The 21361-nt window shown below is 40.4% G+C and overlaps 1 protein-coding gene across 1 annotated transcript; it reads right to left on the minus strand.

The window, feature by feature from the left end:
- Positions 1-404: 404 nt before the first annotated feature.
- On the minus strand, positions 405-18961 carry RAB18 (RAB18, member RAS oncogene family). The gene is made up of 7 exons (XM_027889701.1): positions 18820-18961; positions 16365-16420; positions 7058-7119; positions 5084-5156; positions 3278-3396; positions 3134-3200; positions 405-1665 (listed from the first exon to the last, which is right to left on the minus strand). The coding sequence occupies exons 1-7, from the start codon at positions 18885-18887 to the stop codon at positions 1487-1489; spliced, it is 624 nt and encodes a 207-aa protein (XP_027745502.1). The 5' UTR covers positions 18888-18961; the 3' UTR covers positions 405-1486.
- Positions 18962-21361: the final 2400 nt, after the last annotated feature.

Consider the following 21361-nt stretch of genomic DNA (forward strand, 5'->3'; position numbering starts at 1 on the left):
TTTGGTAAAAACAACTAGCATGGTTAAGTCTTCAAATTTTGGTACTGTTTTATATCAAGTATAAAACAGAATAGAAAACAAAATCTCCATGTGAAGAATAATGTGTATTTTAACAGAAGCAGCCAAGACCTGTTGCAAAACACAGATCATGTATGCTGACATTCAGACAAAACCTGCAGTAATAAAAGGTCATTCATTCACTATATTTACAAGAAACTGCTTGATAGTTCAGTTACCAACTGCACTACAGTGACTATTTTTAAAAAACCAAAACCACACACAACACAGCATCTTTGTCTTGTCCTTCAGAGATAAGAAATAATTTGTAGGAAAGAAGTGACACTGTTTAAACTACATGTGCTAGAATACATACAACTCCGCAATAGGAAGAGGTTAGAAAAGTTGAATACTGTGGAAAAAAATTTATTAAGTCTATACAAGTCTTCTGAAACAAACCATTGGCTTTGATACAGTAAATTCAAGTGAATACTCATTGCAATAGTACTTTTTCATACAGAGATCAAGAAGCCTTATAGCTTCCCATTTAGTGTCTGTGACAGGAAGTTTTATTTCTGAACAAGTAGCTGCACAAAGCAGACGTGATAGAGATCTCACAGCCACAGTGAGCTACAGTTGAGATAAACTTATTTTACAAACATTTCAGAAATTAGGAATCCATACTGAGGTGTGGCAAATTGATTCACAATGAAGGAAAAAAGACATCACTCAGACCCCTTGCCAATAATGAAGACTTTCCGCAGTGAGTCTAGAGCAGAACATATCATAAAAAACTAGAATGCAAGAGTACCACAAATTTAGCATATAAATATCACAGGATTAAAACTCCAGTTAAGCCATCAACTGAAGTGATGATTAAAAGGAAAACATGGCGTTCCCCAGCTTTGCAAAGGAAGCTTTCAAAGCATTTCTTCAAGAAGGTGCTGATACCTACGGCCTGTGCCAATTTGTATTTTAGACAGCTCTGCTGAAAGTTTAGCAGTTTTGTCTAAAAGCTGTATAATCCTGCTGGTTTTAATACCATAAAAAAAGCATTTACTAGAAGAAATGAAATGTAACATTTATAGCTCACACTGTTTGCAAGATCTGTGCACACTATATAGTTCTATAATTTTAACAGAATTTAAAAATAAGACAAAGAGCAGACAATGCAGTAATGTGTTTGTTAGATGGATTTGTTTAGAATAGTTACACAATTAATGTATACAGTTGTAAAATTTTTAGTGCATTTTTTCTTGCACATTATTTATGCTACTTATAAAAACCTGAAGATTGCAAATTGGGCATGCTTACCATAACATTTTCAAACTGGGAAAGCTGCAGAACATTTCTCCTACAAGTGTTCACTGCCATGATACAAAACAAATATGTGCAAACTGCAAGGTCCCTAAAAATAGCATTTAATGACTTCATGTACAGAAAGATGTCGCTATCTGTTTAAATATGCAAAGAATAAGCTTCCCCAAGTTTATAACATAGAACAATATCCACCACATGCTCCTCCTCCTCCATATCCTTCTTCCTTGTTTGATAACTTTACACCTCTGTTTTGGCTTTCACTCTCCCACAGTCCAGGAGTCTGAATGATTTTTTCAACAAGTTCTTCAAAGGCACACTGTACTCCATCGCATGTTTTTGCACTTGCCTCTGGAAAGGGGACACGAGAAGTCAAGTGTTAGCGTAACTTTGTGTAACATTTTTAGTACTTCTCCTTCAATTGAGTCTCAACCTACAACCTACCCTTACAACCTTCTATAATATATTCTACAAAAACATAACAGTGCCAAAACTAGCAGGTATGCAGATTTATGTCACCACATAAGGCAGCACCTCAGAAGAGTATTTAATAGAAGAGTTTTCAAGTTGAACTTCACCAGAGTATATGGAGGCAGCTATAGCTTAGCTTTATTTTTCTATGGAAAGCACTCCAGTAAGAAAAAGGAGGGTTCTCGTCTGATAAACCTGGTTGTTGTTCTGTATGTTAGTCAGAACTGCAGTATCACCATACCATAAGAAGCAAGAATCAACACTGCAGGATTCTGGGTCAGTCTCCATAATAAAACCTATCTGATAAAAAGCAATAAGGGATCTCATTTCTTTTGCAGTTAGCAGAATTCTAGGTAATTTCATTCAGGAGCCTCACTTAACTAAGCCCAAGAAATCTGTTCACAGATTACAAGAGCAACAGACACCATTGAAAACTGTTCAGTTCCACCAGGGATTGCCTTGTTCATCTACACAGCCTTGCAGATACTTAATATATGTACTATGCACACACACACATATATACATATATTTAGTTATAGTCTAATTTTAATTTTGCTTTTCATCTTTCATGCACTTAACAGCTTGTGCCTCAACTTTGAACTTCTATGTCCACCTCTGACACTGTAGCTGAAAAGAAACACAGCAGGATACTAAAGAAAAATATGTCATTAGTCAGAGATGAAGAACATAAGTACAGGACACATCAATGAACTGTTTTGCTAATGGAATCATCCTATAAAATAATCCCTGCTGATTCTTAAGAGAAACATGGAATAAACATATGCATAAAGAGTCAGTTCATCTTCCATTTTTTAATTTACAAGACTTTGCCTACAAGACCTATTTCATTTTGCAGCAAAATGAGACCAACATATTTGCTCCAGTCATAATTATGTCATTATTCAATCCCACCCACCATTCAAAAGTTAATGATATACCTATCCATTTTTAACATCCCAGTTCTAATACAGATTTCTGTCAGCCACCAGCTGTTTTTCTATATTGAAGGTTGGCTAGTAGTACCAGTTTTTCCTCTTGCATTTTGCTTCTGTTATTATTCAGCAAGTCAGCTGGGAAATCAGACAAAACCCCAAAACAGGTTTCATCAGGCTATGGCACAGCCTGTATTCTGTCCTTAATCCTTAAGAATTTCAGTATACTCATCCACAGTTAGAATAGGTATCTGGACATATTCAAGGAAAATTTGAATACCCATCATCTTTGTACCTACAGCAGTTGGGGAATCTAATTAACTGGACTGTGTTCAAGGACTACAGTCCCACAGAAGTGGTACTTTTCATTATGTAACAAAAATCAAGTAAGATCTCTGCAAATACCTATAACATACCTATGAACAACATGGAATGTTTTCTTGCAAATTTGAGGCCTTCATTTCTGTCAACTTCATGGTTTTCCTATAATAAGACATAGCATTAATATGTATTATTAACAAAATACACCAACTTACCTACTGCAGTTGAATGTGGCTTACCTTATCAATCTTGTTTCCAACTAACATTTTCACTATGTCATTCCTTGTGCAGTACGTTTCCAATTCATTTAACCAGTTATCCAGCTTGACAAAAGTATCTCTTCTTGTGACATCATAAACTGAAATACATGAAAAATAGTATTTCCACAATATTTTTCCAAGAATGACAGCTTACATTATAAAAGGAGCAATAATTATGGCTTTTTGAATTAGAAAATTGAAGAAGTCCCAAGGACTCTAATCTACCTTCTACACCAGTAACTGGAAAAAGCTGGACATCCATCAGCTCAAATCACTGATGCAGAGCAACTCTAACATTCAGTCAACTACTGAGCTTAGACTAATCTGTCATGAGACACTCCAGCTTACAGGCTAGAGATTCATTCTCCAAAGAATTCTGCACCTGCAGATCCCACCGTAGAATACTGAATAGCATCACTACACTTAATTAATTAGTGATAATTAAGACTTGTTTTAACACCTCTGCTATGCTACTTACTTAGCTAAAAAATAGATCGGCAAATCCTCACAAATACTGGTGAACTACTGTGTTTTCAGTATTTTATTGTCTTAAATGATTTAGTACTTGTGTGAAATAAAGCAGTAAGCCATGCTAGGAGCACAAAGGACAGACAAAAAAAGCAGACCTAACTCCAAAGTCTACTACCCAATAACTAACAGCTAGCATTTCAAGCTATGAAAGTATTTTTCCTTCATCTTCACATCCCACATTCAGACAGGCAAAAACAGTTTGTTTCAGTCAAATCTGCAACTTGGCTTGCATTTTAAGGAAGCAATATAACAAAGAAATAGTCAGGAGGTATTTAATAAAATGGGAGAGCAAATCTCAACAGCAGAACCTTTTGACTCCCACAGTGCTTGAAACTTTCACAGCTTTCAACAGTAAGTGGTAGTTTCAGTGCCAGAGACCAGGTGACTTGACAAGACATGCCTTGACAGAAACACAATGCAACTCAGAGTTGGGAAAAGGTACATACAAAACAAAACCTATCAGGAAGTCACACGACAGAGGTTATTCCAAGTTAAACAATTTAACTGGACACAATGTCTTACCAAGTTTCTCTCAAGTCATGTGCATTCAAAAAAATTGAACTTCCCTGTCCTTACTTTAGTCAGCTCCTCCCTTCTAGCACTGGAGAAGCAAAACTCCAGAGCTCAGTGACTACATAACAGGTTTCCATATACAAAGGAAAAGTAAATGAGACTTCGCTCTGAAGCTGCAATTACCGGCTTTGCCTGGGTTTTCCCCACACAAATTGGTACTTTCTATATGCCCACCTAGTCTTTTCTAAGCGATTCTGACTGTGTAACATCACACCAATAGGGAGACAAATAACAAGAAGTCCCAGACAGATTCCACACTGCTTATATAAATTTCATTAGGAAAAAAGAACAGGGAGAAGGAGAAAGCTGTATACATACTGATACGGAGAGAATACACTGAGGAGAATTTTTTTTTTTTTACACTGGACTTAGTAAACACAGGCAAAAATAAAAGGTAATAAATAAAAGACAAATTCCTGACAGCACAGGGCCACAGCTCCAAGCTATCCTTTCAAATAGCAGTAGATTTTAATCTCATGCAAAAATCAGAGGTTCTCATGCTGGTCATACTAACTACAAGAGAAAGAGGTCAGACATCAAGATCCTTTCATATGTATTGTTCAACACAGATACAATGACTTTTAATATCAATTAGATATTACATAAAGGTTATATGAGTTTATGTAACTCCCATGCATGAAAAACACAAACATTCAGGACAGCATGCAAGGCTATACTTACCTAGGATAACACCTTGTGCACCTCTGTAGTAACTGGGCGTTAATGTTCTGAACCGCTCCTGACCTGCAGTATCCTAAAAAGCCAATCAGAAAGTTCAGAATTTGAGCACCATCCAGTTTAGCTTTCAGGAATTCTGCTTCTAATGAACATACAAAATAAGACTTAAAGTATATTTCACTATGAGATTAGCTGAGTTTATTCCATCTCCTGCTGTTTTACTACACATTAACTTTGTTATGTAATCTGCCCTGAGAAACACCTTTTAACTGTTAAATGTAGTAAATAACTGGACCACATGGCAGTAAGACAGCCATTTCTGCAAGGGTATTTGTTGTGCACCTAGTGCTGCAGCAACCAGCACAAGCAGCATAGCTATGCTGCAGTACTAAGATTTTTTAACAAGCACCACACCCATGGCACCAAAAACAGTTCCCTCACTTCAATCACTTGGTCCAATTAAACTGGATTGAGTGCCAGGTTTTAATGCATTAACACTATGACAGAGCAGAAGCAGAAATAAGTCAGAGGTTTCTCTGGTTTTAAGTAAAGTTGAGTTTACAGCCTCGAAATTAAAGTGTCAAAAGCTCTGCAAAAAAACCCCTAAATATTGCTGTTTTCTTGTCGGAGACTAAGTTATAGAACACACTTATTGCAGACTTTATGCACAGAATATTTAATCAATTTACCCAGGTGAGAAGTGACACATGAAACACGGGATTCCCTGACAAAGAACCTGAATAACAAAACTGGACTTCCAACATTCTACAAACCACTCAGTCAATCCCACACATCTCAAACTGCCTCTGTGTCATGATGAACATTTACAAGCTTTTCTTTTCCAGTTTACCTCAAGATTATTTCTTTATATTTATCAATATGAAAAAAAATTAACCTTAAGTTAGTCATATTTTCCATCCCATTATCATTCATCATTCTGCTGTCAGTCTGGTTTTCCTTCTATATGTCTTTTTTTTTTTTCTGTCAAGCTATTTCAGTTATTTTCCCTGTCAAACCCATTTATTTTAGTGATCATTACTGTTGTAAGTAATACATAAATCCTGTTTGTTACTTGAGATATGAACAGCCCTCAAAGCAACAGAAGTACTGCAATACATATTTCATGTTTCACCACTACTTCCCAAGAAAGTAAAAGTCCAGCATCTTGCTCATATGAGAAACAAGGTTTTATTCTTGCTACAAGACAACACAACTAGGTCTGAATATTCAAAAGATGCTTCAAGTCACATAAGTCTGCAGGCTTATGGAGAGTATTTTAAAAATAGCTTGGAAGTACCTTTTCTTTCTTCATGGCCATAAATGTGAAAATTCTACTTTTAGCTGAAGAAGCAGCTGAATACACTAAAGCTATGAGTACAGATGCTCTTTCAGATGCATCTGCTACAAATAACTCTAACCTTGGGCCTATAGATGTCCTTGCATGAGGGCTATGAAGGTCAGGCTAAAAATGATTTTAGAGACGTAACATTTGAGCATGCAGTAGTAATTCCTAACCTAAAACACAACACGAAGTTATAGGCAAAATTTAGTAAAGAACTTCACCCATTTAAAATCTGTCAAGTACAGACAAGAGCGATATAGACAGGGATGTCTCAGATCAGTGAGGGCTAACTCTCTAGATGTTAAACAATGAATTACTCATTAAAAACATTTAGGAATGGCTACATTCACTTTTTTAAAGTTTGACTGATTTAGTACCATTTAATTCCTTCTCTTCTCTACTCCTATCCCAATTAGACCTGGAATCAGTGCAGCTCAAAGTCAACAATTTGCCTTACCCCACCAGCCAGTTGTCCCACAGTTCATTCCACCTTTTGAATGGTGCAGTATTAACCTCCCACTTCCTCAAATCACCTTCATATTAATAGAAAAGGATTCTATACAAACTGTACATTATACAAACCATCACTATTCCTAAAGCAAAGCAACACATTAAGAACTTTAGGAGAGACTTACCCATATTGCCAGTTTAGCTTTGTTTCCATCAACTGAAATAGTTTTCACCTTGAAGTCCACACCTAGAACAGGAAAAATATTTTAGTTCTTCAAACATACTACAGCTATCTTTGAAAGAGAAAAGAGAAAAGGAAAAAAAAAATCAAACTTGGAAAACAAGCTGTGTTTTGACAAAATCAAGTTTGCAATTCAAATGAGTTAACTTTCTATTCATCACTCACAAATACATTTTCCTTAAGTACAGCCCTGGCCTTTAAAACTAATGAAGGTAGCTGCATTTAGGTAGCTATTTGCTCTGTTTCCTGATCTCAAACCAAGTCTCATCAAGCCTGGCAAACTGATATAGGCAGAGACTCATGTAGTACACGACTGCTATCCTATGAGAAATAACATTAGATTACACTAATTTAACAAGTGCCTAATTCTGCAACTGGGATGTGGTGCCCCGGCTGTGTGTACGAAGTGGGGAACGAGAGGCTGGTGAGCAGTTGTGGAAAGGGACCTGAGGGTCCTGGCTGACAGCAAGTTGAACATGAGTCAGCAGTGCCCTGGCAGCCAGGAGGGCCAACTGTGTCGGAGGGGTCATCAGGTAATACATCGTCAGCCAGGTGAGAGAGGGGATTGTCCCGCTCTGCTCTGCACTGGGATGGCCTCACCTTGAATACTGTGTGCAGTTTGGGGCACCACAAGATCAAAAAGACATTAAACTTTTGATAGTGTCCAAAGGAGGGCCACGAGGATGGTGAAGGGTACGAAGCAGAGCCTCGTGAGGACTGGCCAAGGTCACTTGGTCTGTTCAGCCTGGAGGAGAGTGAAGGCAGACCTCACTGGGGTCTTCAACGTCCTCACAAGGGGAAGAGGAGGGGCAGGTACTGATCTCTCTGTTCTCGTGACTGAGAAATTTGTATTTGTTAAATTATGTCAACTTCTGCTCAACACTTAACAATGGCAAAAACTTTGGAACCTTTTTGTTTTCTCTTTTCCTTTTAAATTTTCCTAGCCCTCAGAAAAGGTGCTGAGGAATAACTGGCAAAATTTGGTATTTTCAGCAAAAAAATAGTGAGTTTTTGCAAAAGAAAATAAAACGCCTGGCAAAAGGCAGGTTTTGCCAGGAGAAAAGAAAAAACCTCTCTTGCTAAAGTCTGTCTTTGCAAAGGAAGAGACAAGGTGCTAGTGGTCACACAATTTAAGGCGTTTGTTGCTTAGTTACCGGGCGGAGGTCTAACTCACTCCGGCCAGGGATCCTAAATACCTGACTCAGCAAGGTTTGAACTCCAGGTTTCGCGTGGCTGGGCGGAGGTGGGTTCTTTTGTCTTCTGTCCCTGTTCTGGGGTGAAGGTAAAGTAAAACTTTCCTGCTTTTCACAGGAGCAAGGGATAGCGCCTTCCTACTTTACAAAACTGGGACTCTGCAACTTTCTGGTTGGGGAAAGAAGTGCTTTTGTCTTGCAGTTTGGGGCGAGGGGGAGCACAGGAAATACAAACCTCTTTCCCTCTGAATTTTCCTGCCTTACAGGATGGGGTGGGGGGGAGACACAGCAAACTGAAATTTCTCCCATCACTCAACTTCGCTTCCTTATCAATTGCTTGCTTGCACCATTGCGGGGGGGAGGGAAGTTTCCTGTTCCAGGATAACTGTGGCTGCTTCTAAAAAATCCCTTGTAAGGGGGCGGGGTGTGAAGAAGCAGGAAGCAAAGTCCAAAACCATTTGGGAAAGAAAAAAAGCTACTTTCCTCAAGGAAAACTAGGGAATCTATTAAAGCTAAACCTGCTGCCTAAAAATCAAAGATGCTCAAGTGAATAAATAAACCGAGTTCCTTTTTGTTGTCTAAAGCTCTTACAAGCTGCCACCTACTAAGATCAGTATAGTATTCTGACTCCTTTAACTAAAGGTCAAAGATGGAATTGCAAATCATTGTATAAATCTGTATTGTTAATAACTTGGAATGTCTGTCTCCACAAAACCAGAATACTAGATGCATGCCTGAACAAGAAATGGCGAGCCATTTCAGTAAAAACGGAAAGAACTGTTATCTGATTCCTGTAATATTTCCTAAAAATGAAGTCAACTCCAACAATGAAAAACCATACTGAACAGTGAAGCTGAATAAAGCAACAACAGAATCAGAGACTGTACAGTAAAATCACTGAATGCTTTGCCTTTTTGTGTTTGTGGTACAGAGTATTCTAGTGTAAAAATGTAATTCTAAATTTTGTTGTTAAATTGTTTGTTCTCTAATTGCATCTCCAAGTGAAGAGATTCCTTGACGATTCAGACAAGATTTCATGTGACTGCAAAACTGTGGTTGAACATGGGTTTGTATACTCCTTCCTACCTCCTCAGAGCAAGTAAGAAAACTAATGTGAAATGTTCCTTGTAGTGAAATATAGTGCTCTAGAAGCGTAAGGAGTGGAATATTGAGAATGTTTTTTTTAAGAAGTGCCCCTTGGGAAGCCCATTCCTGTGCGTGTTTGTTGCTTGTAACATGTAAGTAATTTTTAAGAGGTAACTCTCCAGAGGAAGGAGGGAGACTTTGGGAAATTTGCTGTAACTTTCAAGAGGTAATCTCTGGAGAACATCGCATAGAATTTGTGATGTAACTTACAAAAAGGGGTGAAATTTTGGAAATCAACTTTTACAACGGGCCCCCTGGATAAGCTCACCCCACTTTTGGTTATAATGTAACTTTTAAGAGGGGCTTTTCCAGGGAGAGGAGTGAAAAATTCTGGAAATTTGCCATAACTTTAAGGAAGGTAACCCCTGGAAACATGTTCACTCCACTATTGTGGTAACATGGAACATAATGCAGAAACTCTTGTTTCAAGTATTAGGCCTGAGTATGTAGGAATGGTTTAAATCCAGCTGTATCTTTAACTTCCCTGAAGCAGTCACACTACTATACAACAATTGCAAATATCAGTTTCCCATGATACACTCCAATAATGCTCCTGAACCCTGGCTGGTGGGAGGCATGAGGGTGCTCTGGGATATGTGTATTTATTTGTTTTCTAATATTGTCTAACGCTCAGTGTATTATTAAGCAAGCAAAGACTCTGAAGCGCTGCACATCACCGAAAAAGGATGCTATCCATGGATGACAGTGAAAGTACCGTTCCAGTCACTGCAACGGACAAGACTGAGTTCCTGAACTCTCTACTCACATTCTGAATTACATCTCCTCTGCAATATTAAAGACTGAAGGGGTGGGAGATAATGATTTGCATAGAGTAGATGTTCAGTATTGACTGAATGCCTGTTTCTTTTTTGCTTAGTGGTATAACAATTGCCCACTGCTTTCCTCTTTCTTCTGTACTTTTCCATCTTCTGTCAGCTAGGTTCTCCTACTGCTGCTGCTACAAGAAGAAGAAAATCCAATTAAATATGATTTCAGTGGTTGTCCCGACCCAGGGGTGGAATGTGAGATCCTGGATCCGAATCTCACTGAATTACTGATGTGGGTCAGAACCACAACCACCAACCCCAAACTGCAAGACAAAAGCACTTCTTTCCCCAAGGTCAGAACCAACCCACTGTGTGTGTGCATGTGGGGAAGGGCTGGGCCTAGACCTGCAGGAACATGGTCAGGCCTGCACATAAGGCCTGTGCTGAGGGGTACAGGGCAGAGCTGCAGGCCCTGTAGCCAGGCCATCAGTCAAGGCAGACCTGCCTGGTAGCACAGCCACACCGCAGCCCTGCAGCCTGTGCCTGGCCACAGCACAGCACACTCTGGCCTGGAAGGGACTGACCAGATATCCTACCTTGGAGGGAAAACTGAACTCTATAATTACACCAGACTCCATGTGGTCTCTCTCTCTCCTTATGAAGTTGAGTCAGGGGAGATTTAGGTTGGGTATCAGGAAAAAGATTTCCACCCAGGGGGTGGCTGAGCACTGGAAGAGGCTCCCCAGGGAAATGATCACAGCACCAAGCCTGACAGAGTTGAAGAAGGGTTCAGACACTCTCAGGCACATGGTGTGGTTGTTGGGGTGTCCAGCATAGAGCCAGGAACGGGGCTTGATGATCTTGATGGGTCCCTTCCAACTCAGCACATTCTACAATTCTATGATTCTATGAAACATGTCAAATAAGCTTTGGATTATTTCAACATGCAGTACATCTCTTACAGCGATTCCAGCAACACCATGAACTCACCAATACCACGCTCAGTGACCAAGAAAAAAACGAAAGTGACAACACAGTAACGGTTCTGCTGTTAAGTCATCTACCTCAACATTTAAAAATTCATCCCCCTTCATGTGTCCTCCCTCCACAGGAACTAGCAGCCTATTAGCTGCTCAAGGATAAGCTGCAGAAAACTCAAGCCAAGGAGGACAAGATGTTAGTGACTGTGCAAATTTAAAGGATATAGCAACACACATCAGTTTGAGAGGCTGAGTACAGTTACGATCCATTATGCTGTAATTTAATCCTTAGGTTACTAATAGCAAATAACTAACTCGAAGTATATTTCAACTATTTTGGAGCAACTTTCACTCCCCACCAGGCAGCAGCCCTGAAGTGAAATAACTGTGTGGAAAGTTGATACCTCTATAAGAACAACTTTAAAGTGCAACAGCAACCTTCTTGCACTTCAAATTAAAATGGCACCCATCACACTTGCTACAAGAAAAAGAATTTATCTATTCTAACACAAAATGAGCAGGGCTTCATGATTAGAGTGCTGCATTTATATTCCCAAGGTCACACAGATTACAAACAAGTGCAAACAGCTTCCAAAATATGTTCAACTTAAAAGTCATAGACTATATAGGATGACTAAGAAACTGCACATTACAAGCAGATTTAAACTTCAGTTGCACTGGGATGATGCACTGAAGTTTAAAAGAGCTTTATTTAAAAAAATATAAACAGAATGTTTATTCCACTGTTTCCCAGCTTCAGCTCAGTAGTGTTCCCAGAAGTGGCAGGTGATTTTCAGACAACATTCTGCACTGGAATAAGCCCGTAAGCTTTATTTCAAGCAAAATTTTCCCAAAGTACACTAACTTCAGTAGTAACTGAACAGAACTTTGTTTTTTTCAGAGACTAAGGCTCCTAGTCCCTAACTTAGCAGTAATATAATGCTCAGTGTCAGGCACAAGAGTTCTAGAGTTATGTTCACAGAAAAGAACAGTCACTATCAACTTTAAACAAATGTTCTTGGAACTTTACCTAGTTCATGGAAGATTGCTATGCTAGCAATTTGACACAAATTGATCCTAAAGAACATCCTGTCCTGTCCATTTTTCAGCACTCAGCAGGAGCTTTTAGACTAACAGAATCTCTTTCTTCCACTGTAATTGCATCATTCTTCCCCTAAACTGCAAAAACCACCATTGTTCAGTCAGCATGTCCCAGAGTTCACAGTGCATTATTCATCCATTAGCCTGGTTGCAGAACCTGTAACTGCAGGTATTACAAGTCTACTGGATACTTTAAAAAGCAAAATATGTCACAGCAGTTTCAAGAAACAAAACTTTTTTTCCTTAGGATAAACTTATTAGGTGTATTCTGAAGCCACAGTATCCTTCTCCTGTTCAGTAAGCAGATTCAGTATCTCGTACTTGCACAGTTCAGCAATTTTCATTTAATGGAAAGTGTATATACACCTGTTAGCCTTACTGCTGGCTTAAAATTAACTTTTAATTTTGCATGAGTGATGCAAGTAAAATAAGAAACTAAAATTGCTAATAAACCCCATGTTAAAACTGGCAATTGAAAAGCAAAAGCATGAAAATGAACTAATAGTACACTAAGATAGATCCTTTAAAGTGATCAAATATAATTCTAGCAAACCAAGGAGTTCAACACATATGAAGTCAATGAACAAAAAGAAAATTTTTAAATAACTATAGTTTTGATTGTCATTCTGACATAAAAGAGGATAAGTAGAAGAAAATATAAGGCTCAAGAAAATCTTGTTGAGTTGAACAAACAGGGTACTTGTGTTCTCTAAATACATCAGTGAAACACAGACAAGTTTGACAGGTATCAGTTCTGAGCTTCCAAGACTGATGTTTCTACCCATGACAGCAGAAAGCTGACACTGCTTTCCACCACGCCTTGGAAGGCAACCAGAAACAAGACAGCACAACAGGCTGTATTCCTGTGTGTTAACACCTACTGCCTCAGCACTGCTCACCAGCATACTATGGACTTCCAGTCCACAAGGAACAGCTCTGTCACTGATACTGCTCTCACACACAGAGCAGTGTGCCATGCTGGATTTACAGGAAGTGCAAAATGAGCTAGACTGTAGTATTTGTGTTACAGGTAAATGACAAGTTGGACAGCTTAGAGGTGGAGGACTCCAAATGCAAGGAAAGCTAAGAAGTTAAGAGACACCAGATCTGTGCAATATATCACTTCATTTATGAAACAGGGATTGCACTGAACACTTATCTAGAATCTCTCATACCAAGAGCAAGCAAGCAAAGACAAGCACGAGCAGTAAGAAAAACAGAAAACACTACGGTATATATAGTCTATTAAGACCCACGTGATGAAGCCCAGTGAACAAGCCATTCCAAGGAATGCAAGGAGGACAGGTAATCTGCTAGGTTGAATACAACACTGTTAATCCAACTGAAGCTATCTGCCCAAAGCAGCTTATTCTTCCCAGAATATCACAGGATTTTTACAAAGTTCTGAAGAGAAGCCACCACAGAACAATCATTTTGGGTTTCATTTAAATTGTACCCAGTAGATCTGTGCAATGCATGAAGACAAGGTACACCTCAACAGGTCATTCCAAGCGACCAACTGTACTGCAGTCAAGGCTTTCCCTCAGGATTGTGGTTTTCTGTGCACTTCTTACTATATGTTTAAAAAAAATAAATAAGCAAACCAAACATGTCATCACTTCGCTTTCTAATCCAAGTAAAAACATATAGTCCCTTTAACCAGTTCAGCAGTCAGTATGCGGATCACATTGAAAGAAGACATTATTTGTGGTCCTTTGATTTTGGAAAAGCATCATACTCTTCAGTTTCAACAAGAAAGGCTTAAAAACCTCTTCTGTCCCTAAACTCAAAACAAGTAGTGTTTAATTAGCAAAAAAAAAGAACTCCAAGTTGAAACTCATAAGATGTTTTGACATTTCACCGTCTTGCAAGTACCTGAATTTGGCATCTAGGATCTGTCTTCATGCAGCACAGAACAGTTACCTCTAAGAGCTCACTCCAGTTGCTGTATCTATATGAACAACAAATCCTACCCCGAATTTAAAGCTGCCATATTGCTTCTTAGAAATACATTCACTAGAAAAATGGCAATTCCACTGCAGGAAACAAGAAAACAAGTAAGAACTACCCAGATTCTGTCCTCATCCAATTAAGTGGGGGAAAAAAACTTAATCTGCTACCCCTAATGAGTGCTCCAGACACCTTGCTGTGGCACTTTCACAGTGGGGGTCACAGTAGCTCTACTGCACAATACCATGAACATCATCTAGAGAGACCTAACAGGGTGATCTACACAGCATTTTGCTCAGTCTCTAGAAACTGATTTGTCCTGTCATATTATCACATTCACTCCAGATCATTGTATTTGTTTGAGAAATCAAACTCAATCTGAAGTAATGCTCACAATGAGTACACTTCCTCCTTTTCCACATCAGAAACAGAGCAGGGTAGGATCTGCCAGCAGTAAACCTTGAATTGTTGTTATTTATTAACCAATGATTAGCTACCACACTTGAGCTTGTGCATTTTGGCAAACACAAAGAGGAAGAATTACTTCAAGAAATAATTCCCTTTATACTGGTAAAGAATATCATGTGAAAACAGCAGAATGAAAAACAAAGAAACAAACAAACAAAAAAAACAACAATAAAGATGCCCTCACTGAGTCTATTGGTATCGAAAACACATAAAAGCTGAAGCAGCTATTCTGCACTAACTTCCCGCCCCACATGATTGACTTAAATAAAGTAAGAGGATATGAAGTATATACAGTGCCAAAACTATTAGGTTAGAATACATGACTGCCATCTTCACCACCTGATCTATAACATTCCTGTTTCCTTCCATGCTATCTTCCCTCATAAACTGAGATGGGGCTCCTTGCACAACTTCATTTTTTACAAGCAATGGAAAGAACAAAAATAGGCCACATTCCTCCCCCTGGCTATTCAGTGCTTTATATGAAATAGTACTCCTGTATTTTATTAAGGAAAAATATCCATTTATAGAATTCTTAATCAATTAGAGCTGGATTTGTTTACCAATAGCTGAACTCAAAGAAAAAATTTTACATAAGTTCTTGAACAGAACTCTTCCAACAGAGAAAACCAAAAGTGCAACTGAAATGCATTGTGTGAAAAAGTATCTCCCTTTTCTCATTATTTTCAATATATCTGACTATATATTTGAAATATAACATTTCATTGTATTAGGTATTATATAGTAAAATAGTAATATTTGTAATATTATTCATTTTGAATATAGAATATTCAAAACATAATTTCAATGTTTTCCATTATTTCAGTTATTACTTCAGCATAGAGTTGCATCACATTCTTAAAAGTTTCATATTGCTCCTCTGACAACCAATCTACACAGGGTGCCCTGCGTTCTGGGCCACTCTCTTCCAGCACAGCTGACCCACTCTGGTAGGTATCATACCAGCACAGCAACGACACATCACTGCTTTTTTCCCAGCAGCTCCAGATTCTTGGCTCTCTTCCACTTCTCTCAAAGTCTAGCTGGCAAGGAACTGATTATTAAGTAGAAGAGAAAAAGGCACATTGTAATTTCCTCCTACAGGGGAAAAGCAGAAGGCACACAGAGCACAGTACACCCTAGTATTGTCAGAAGTTGCAAGAGTTAACATCCCCTACTAAACAGTCTTAAGATAGCTACTAAGTATCACATTACATAGAACACAAGATCTGGACAGCAACACTACTACTCAAATAACTTGACAGCTGTCTTGCAGAGACAAATCAGTAGAAGACATAACAGTAGCTCTTAATTTCCCTTTTAGCTCAAAATGCTGTAAACAATGAATTGCAGGTTACTCCACTGGAGCTTTTCCCTGACCTCCATTTGCATGGTGATGGGTGTCACTCATATCTGCTTTTTCAGCCAAGGATAAATTTTTGCATAAAGGGGACAATTACAGCCCAGTACAGTCAACTCCCTACACCAATGAGCACCGCACACCAAAACTGTGTCCATGTCATCCTTGCGTTACAGAAAGGCAGACACGCCTGAACTTCACTACACATCAGGCAAGTCTGAACAAACTACAGTTTTCCACTGAAAATGGTATGCATTTTTCTAAGGTAGCATCAGTATCTACTTACCAATTGTTGCTGCAAGTTCTGGGTCGAATGTATCATCTGTGAACCGCAGCAGAAGGCTGATAGGGAAGGAAGAAAAATAAGAGATATTATTACTGCAGCATACCCATAGCTTGCTGGAAGCCTATAAATCACAAGTCTGAAAGGAACAGCAAGATCACACAGCTAAACAAAAACACAGCTCATTGTTTTTCATAGGAGAGAAATTACAGAAAATAAGAAGGGAACATGGAAAGAATACAACAGACATGCTCTGCTCCCTGAGCCCTCAACTCCTCACTGCATGTGTTTCCAAGTATGCCCCTCTGAAAACAAAGCACCACACGAGGTGTCAAATCAGTTGCCTGAAACAGTCACATGATCGACTTCTCAAAGCATTTTATTTCTACTTTATTCTTCTTCTCCCAGAATTTGGCATAAAAGTAGTATTTTTTTGTTTTGTTTCAATATTGCCTCATGTTATTTCTGTAAGCTTGAGAAAAAAATTCCAAGTCAGCTTTCCATCCCAGAAATAACTCCTTGAACTGGGCACTCAGGGGAATAGTAAGGACAACAACCACCAGAAGTAAAGACACAGAAGTTGAAGAGTAGAATTAGCTCACCATTGGTTTATGATTTTGTATCTTTTTGTACATAAGGACTTCCACACACACTTCCCCCTATCCTGATGAGTATGTTTGCTACCAATAGAAAACCAGTTACAAGTAAGATTTAATGGCACATCCCACTGTAGTAGTGTAGGGTCCCTTAAAGAAGTGCCCATAATGCCACTCTACTTGTGCCAAATGTAAATATTTTTGCAAGAGACAGATTCTCAGCATAGTTTCTAAAATTACCAGACTTAGGCATCTGTGGTAAGAGTATATTACCACGTGGCAGGCAGCTGTTTGCTACGACCCAACAGCTTCTACTCATTTCCAGACTGGAGAAACAAAACAAAAACTTATTTACTTTTTGGTCTTCCCCCCCCCCCTCCTTCTTTACTCCTCTCTCCTCTTTTTGCATGTGAATTCAGCAGTCAAATGCTTTTTAGCATTTGGACACAGTCCTGCATTGACAAAAAAAATGACTACTGAAATTTCTTTATTTTGATGACACTGGGTGGCAACTCTAAATTTAACCATAGACCGTCCTTTTCTCCCCTACTCCAGAACCCCAAAACCAAATGGTAGCTCTATTTACCAAAGAATAATTAAATAAATCAGAGCATATAGGTTTTTACCAGTACCTTCAGATGGTTGTATCAGGATGCTATTTAAAAGCAGCTACTTCTAGTTACAACCAGAGCTAGTTTCACTCAAAACAGAAAGAATATGGAAACCTTATACTCCTACTAGAATAAAATCGTCATTTTACCAGTCTTGCATGCCAAGCCCAGCAAACTTCTACCATCTCCACTTTTCTTTCATATATAGCTATCATCTTCTACAAACTCCAGTACAGTGACAAGGACCAGGTTTAAGACAGACTTTGTTCAGAAGTCAGAACTCCAAACATTAGCTACACTGTGCTAGTACCAGTTTAGCATCTGATCTTCCCCAGTCAAGTAACAGGTAAGGGACTCACAAACTCAGGAATCGTTCAATATTAAGTTCCTGTACCTGAACAATCGCAGTGTTGTCATTTAATAGTAAGTTTATTTCCTCTGCACAATGCCTCTTTTAACAAGTTTTCTGATGTGAAGAAACAAGGATATAAATGGGTATACAAAACCATCATGCGTTTTATCTGCCTCAGGAAAAATTCTTCCATATGGTCACTCATATATAGGAGATGACCTCAACTACAAGAAATTTGCTCAGATCCTGTCTGTCACCTGAGGCCTACTGTACTAATTATCAACTCAGCAGCTACCTCAAATGAGTAACTGACAGATTTTTAACAAATACAGGGGTTTTATTTCTAATCAGCAACTTCTATGTACTTTAGGGTCACGGCAGAACACACAGATGACTGCCATAAAAATACTAAATTTAAAATTACCGGTGTGGCACATTCCCAGATGCTCTCCTGTATTTACATCCCTTATAACCTGTGGTCGAACCACTCCGCTGTCTCCCCGTGTTCCCCCGCACGCATCCAATGCTGGGTCACTTACGACTCTGTTTATAAACGTTATGAACTAGATATTAACCCCAAAGCGCCACGGAAATGTATAAGGGCATCCATCTCCCCAGGACACAAGGCTGCCCTGGGCACAGGGCGGCCCAGCTGCCTCTGGCCGGGCCGGCAGAGCCTCCGCGTCCCTTCTGCTTCCAGCTGGGCCCGGCAGACACCGAGGCCGGCGGCTGCGGAGGGGGCAGGGATAACCCCTGTCCTGCTGGGAAGGGGCCGGGGCGCTCCCCCCGCGGGCCCCGCTCGGCGCAGCGCAGGCCGCGCCCAGCCGGCGCCGCCCGACGCGGGGCTTAGGTCGGCCCGGACGGTCAGGAGAGGCGGGGGGAGGCGGGCGCCCCCTCACCTGGACTTGCCGACGCCGCTCTCTCCGATGATGAGGATCTTGAGGGTGGTCAGCACGTCCTCGTCCATCCCGGCGGCGCCCCCGGACCGGCCCCGACCCTGCGACGCTTCCCTGCGCAGCTGCGGCGGCTCCGCTGCGCCTGCGCGGGGCCGCCCGCGGTTTGTTTACAGCGCGCGGGGAAGGGCCCCGCGGGGCGCGCGTGCGCGGGGCGGGGGCGCGCGGGGCCCTTCCAGCCGCCTCAGGGGGGACAGGAGGGGTTTGTTAGGGGTGCGGTTGGGATGTGGGGACAGGGGAGGCCAGATAAAGTGCCACAGGGTTATCAGACATCGGAACGAGCTGCTCAGGGAGGTGGTGGAGTCGGCGCCTCTGGAGGTGTTTAAGGGAAGACTGGACGTGGCACTCGGTGCCATGGCCTGTCTGACGCGGTGATGTTCGGTTCATAGGTTGGACTCGATGATCTCAGAGGTCTTTTCCGAGCTAATTGACTCTGTGATTCTGCACGCTGGCGGCCGGCCAGCGCCCCGTGCGGGAGCAGAGCCAGCGGCTGTCTCTGGAGGAAAGGGGCTGGTCAGGAGCCCACCACCAGGGAATGGGCTCATTTGGTCACAAACCAGCAGTGCAGACCACTTAGTATGCGACACTAAATACCTTTCTGCCAACAGAATCTTTCGTTGTTCATTAAAAGCCAAAAATATTCTTCTAAAACTGATTGCTGTGACAAAGTCCAACCAAGTTAGCTAACCTGCTGTTACGGCTTGAGACCTACCTCAGGCCGTGTGTGAACAACTGTGACTCTTCTAAACTAATGGAGTATATCACAGGTGTGGGTCTGGGACTGTCCTTGGCCTGTGCTACAGTCCTTGGCCCAGCTGGGCATCCTCTGGGCAGGCCAGAGGCTGATTCCATCACACACATAAGTGAGCTCAGGCTCTTCCACAGTCACACGAGAGATCAGGCTATGTCAGCAATTTGCACCAGGCAGGTGCACTGAGAGACCGTGGTGGTTTCTGTCACAATGCTGGCTGCAGAGGGCACAGTTCTTTCAGCAGAATCCTGATTCTGCTGCGCAGTTGCCTTCAACTGAGTTCCAGGGTCAACACAGGAACCGTTCTCTTGTGTTTTTGTGGTAAACCTCTTTGTTGCCTTGCTCCTTCCACTTACAGGATCTCAGTAAACTCTACTGACTCTTACCTCACAAAAATAACTCCCAGGATGAATACAATAACAGTAATTATCCTATTAAATTATGTGGACGTATTCTATAATTAAACATGTGCAAAGGGCTGGCTGTGTTTACAACAGGACTGTGCCTGTTTATTAGGAATAATCTGAGATTTGTTGAAGGTGTGACTTAGTTTGGATTGTGCTTTGCAGTCACACAAGAAAGCAGTAGGTCTATACTCTCTAGTTTTTGATGAAGTGTACAAGAGCTGTAGGGTCTTAGCATGGAACAGGACAAGGATTTGGAAGGTATATCCAAACAGCAAAGAATTCTACTAAGGCTACTGAATCCCTTGAAGTCAGAGAGTATTTGTATTCTGGAATTTGACTTTTTCTATTGAAGCCATAGAATCAAACTATTCTATATGGATATTAGTCCTGATTCAGATCATAATTCTATACCTCACCCAGAATGAAGGGTTGGTCAGGATGGTATTCAGATCTTTGACCTTAATGATGAGCAGATACAAGAAAGAAGGCAAAACCTGCCCTAAATGAACAATTCCATAGCTTGTGCTTATAGATGTGGTGGTTTAGACTTTCATAAGTGTGCCCTTTGAGAACAGGTGTTTCTCCATGTTGTCTTCCTTCAAGCAGACCTAGGTAGTCCTCTTACTCTGAGGCTGGATCTGACTGCTGCAGTCAACCTGTTTCCTGTCTGTGTATCTATTTTAACTCTGGAAAGCCAGGCCTATTTCAGGAGCCAGTGGTAGTGGATAATTAAAGTAGCTCAGACATAGCTCCTTCAAAACAAGAGTATTCTTTGTTCACTGAAAGATGTAAAATAATCAGGACATCTTTCAACAGACTTTTTTAGGGTTTCTTCAGTGAAGCCGTCTCTGGACTGGGAGAGACATCTAGCCTGCTGTAATCCATGGGTCCATGTCTTTTTTCTTGCCTGCTTTTCAGCACTCATCAGGAGTTCTCGCTAACTCATGACAACTAAGCCAATCCCTTGAAAAAGGCTGGAGGTTTTTTTTTTTTTATCATTTACTATCCCATTTGATCCTGACCTCAGATGTGAGAGCATCAAGACATAGCAGCTTGCTTAGCTCTCCCTGATAATTAGTCTTCCTAGAAGAACACTGGGGATTTTTTTTTTTTTTTTTAAATGCTATGCTGTTTCCTCTTGATTTCTTCTCGGTGATCTCTGCATTTCTGACAGGAAAGCGATGAGGATATAACTTGACTGCATATAGTATTTGTAAATAATTATGCATATATACTTTCCTTATCCTACATACACTGCTAAGGGAAGCAGCCCGATGGTGGAAAATTAGCATAACTGGTTCCAAGGCAGGTCACTACTACGTGTGGAGAA

Source organism: Empidonax traillii, unplaced genomic scaffold, assembly GCF_003031625.1.
Source record: "Empidonax traillii isolate 1590-97213 ecotype Southwest subspecies unplaced genomic scaffold, ASM303162v1 scaffold270:size1067046, whole genome shotgun sequence".
NCBI classification, from domain to species: domain Eukaryota; kingdom Metazoa; phylum Chordata; class Aves; order Passeriformes; family Tyrannidae; genus Empidonax; species Empidonax traillii.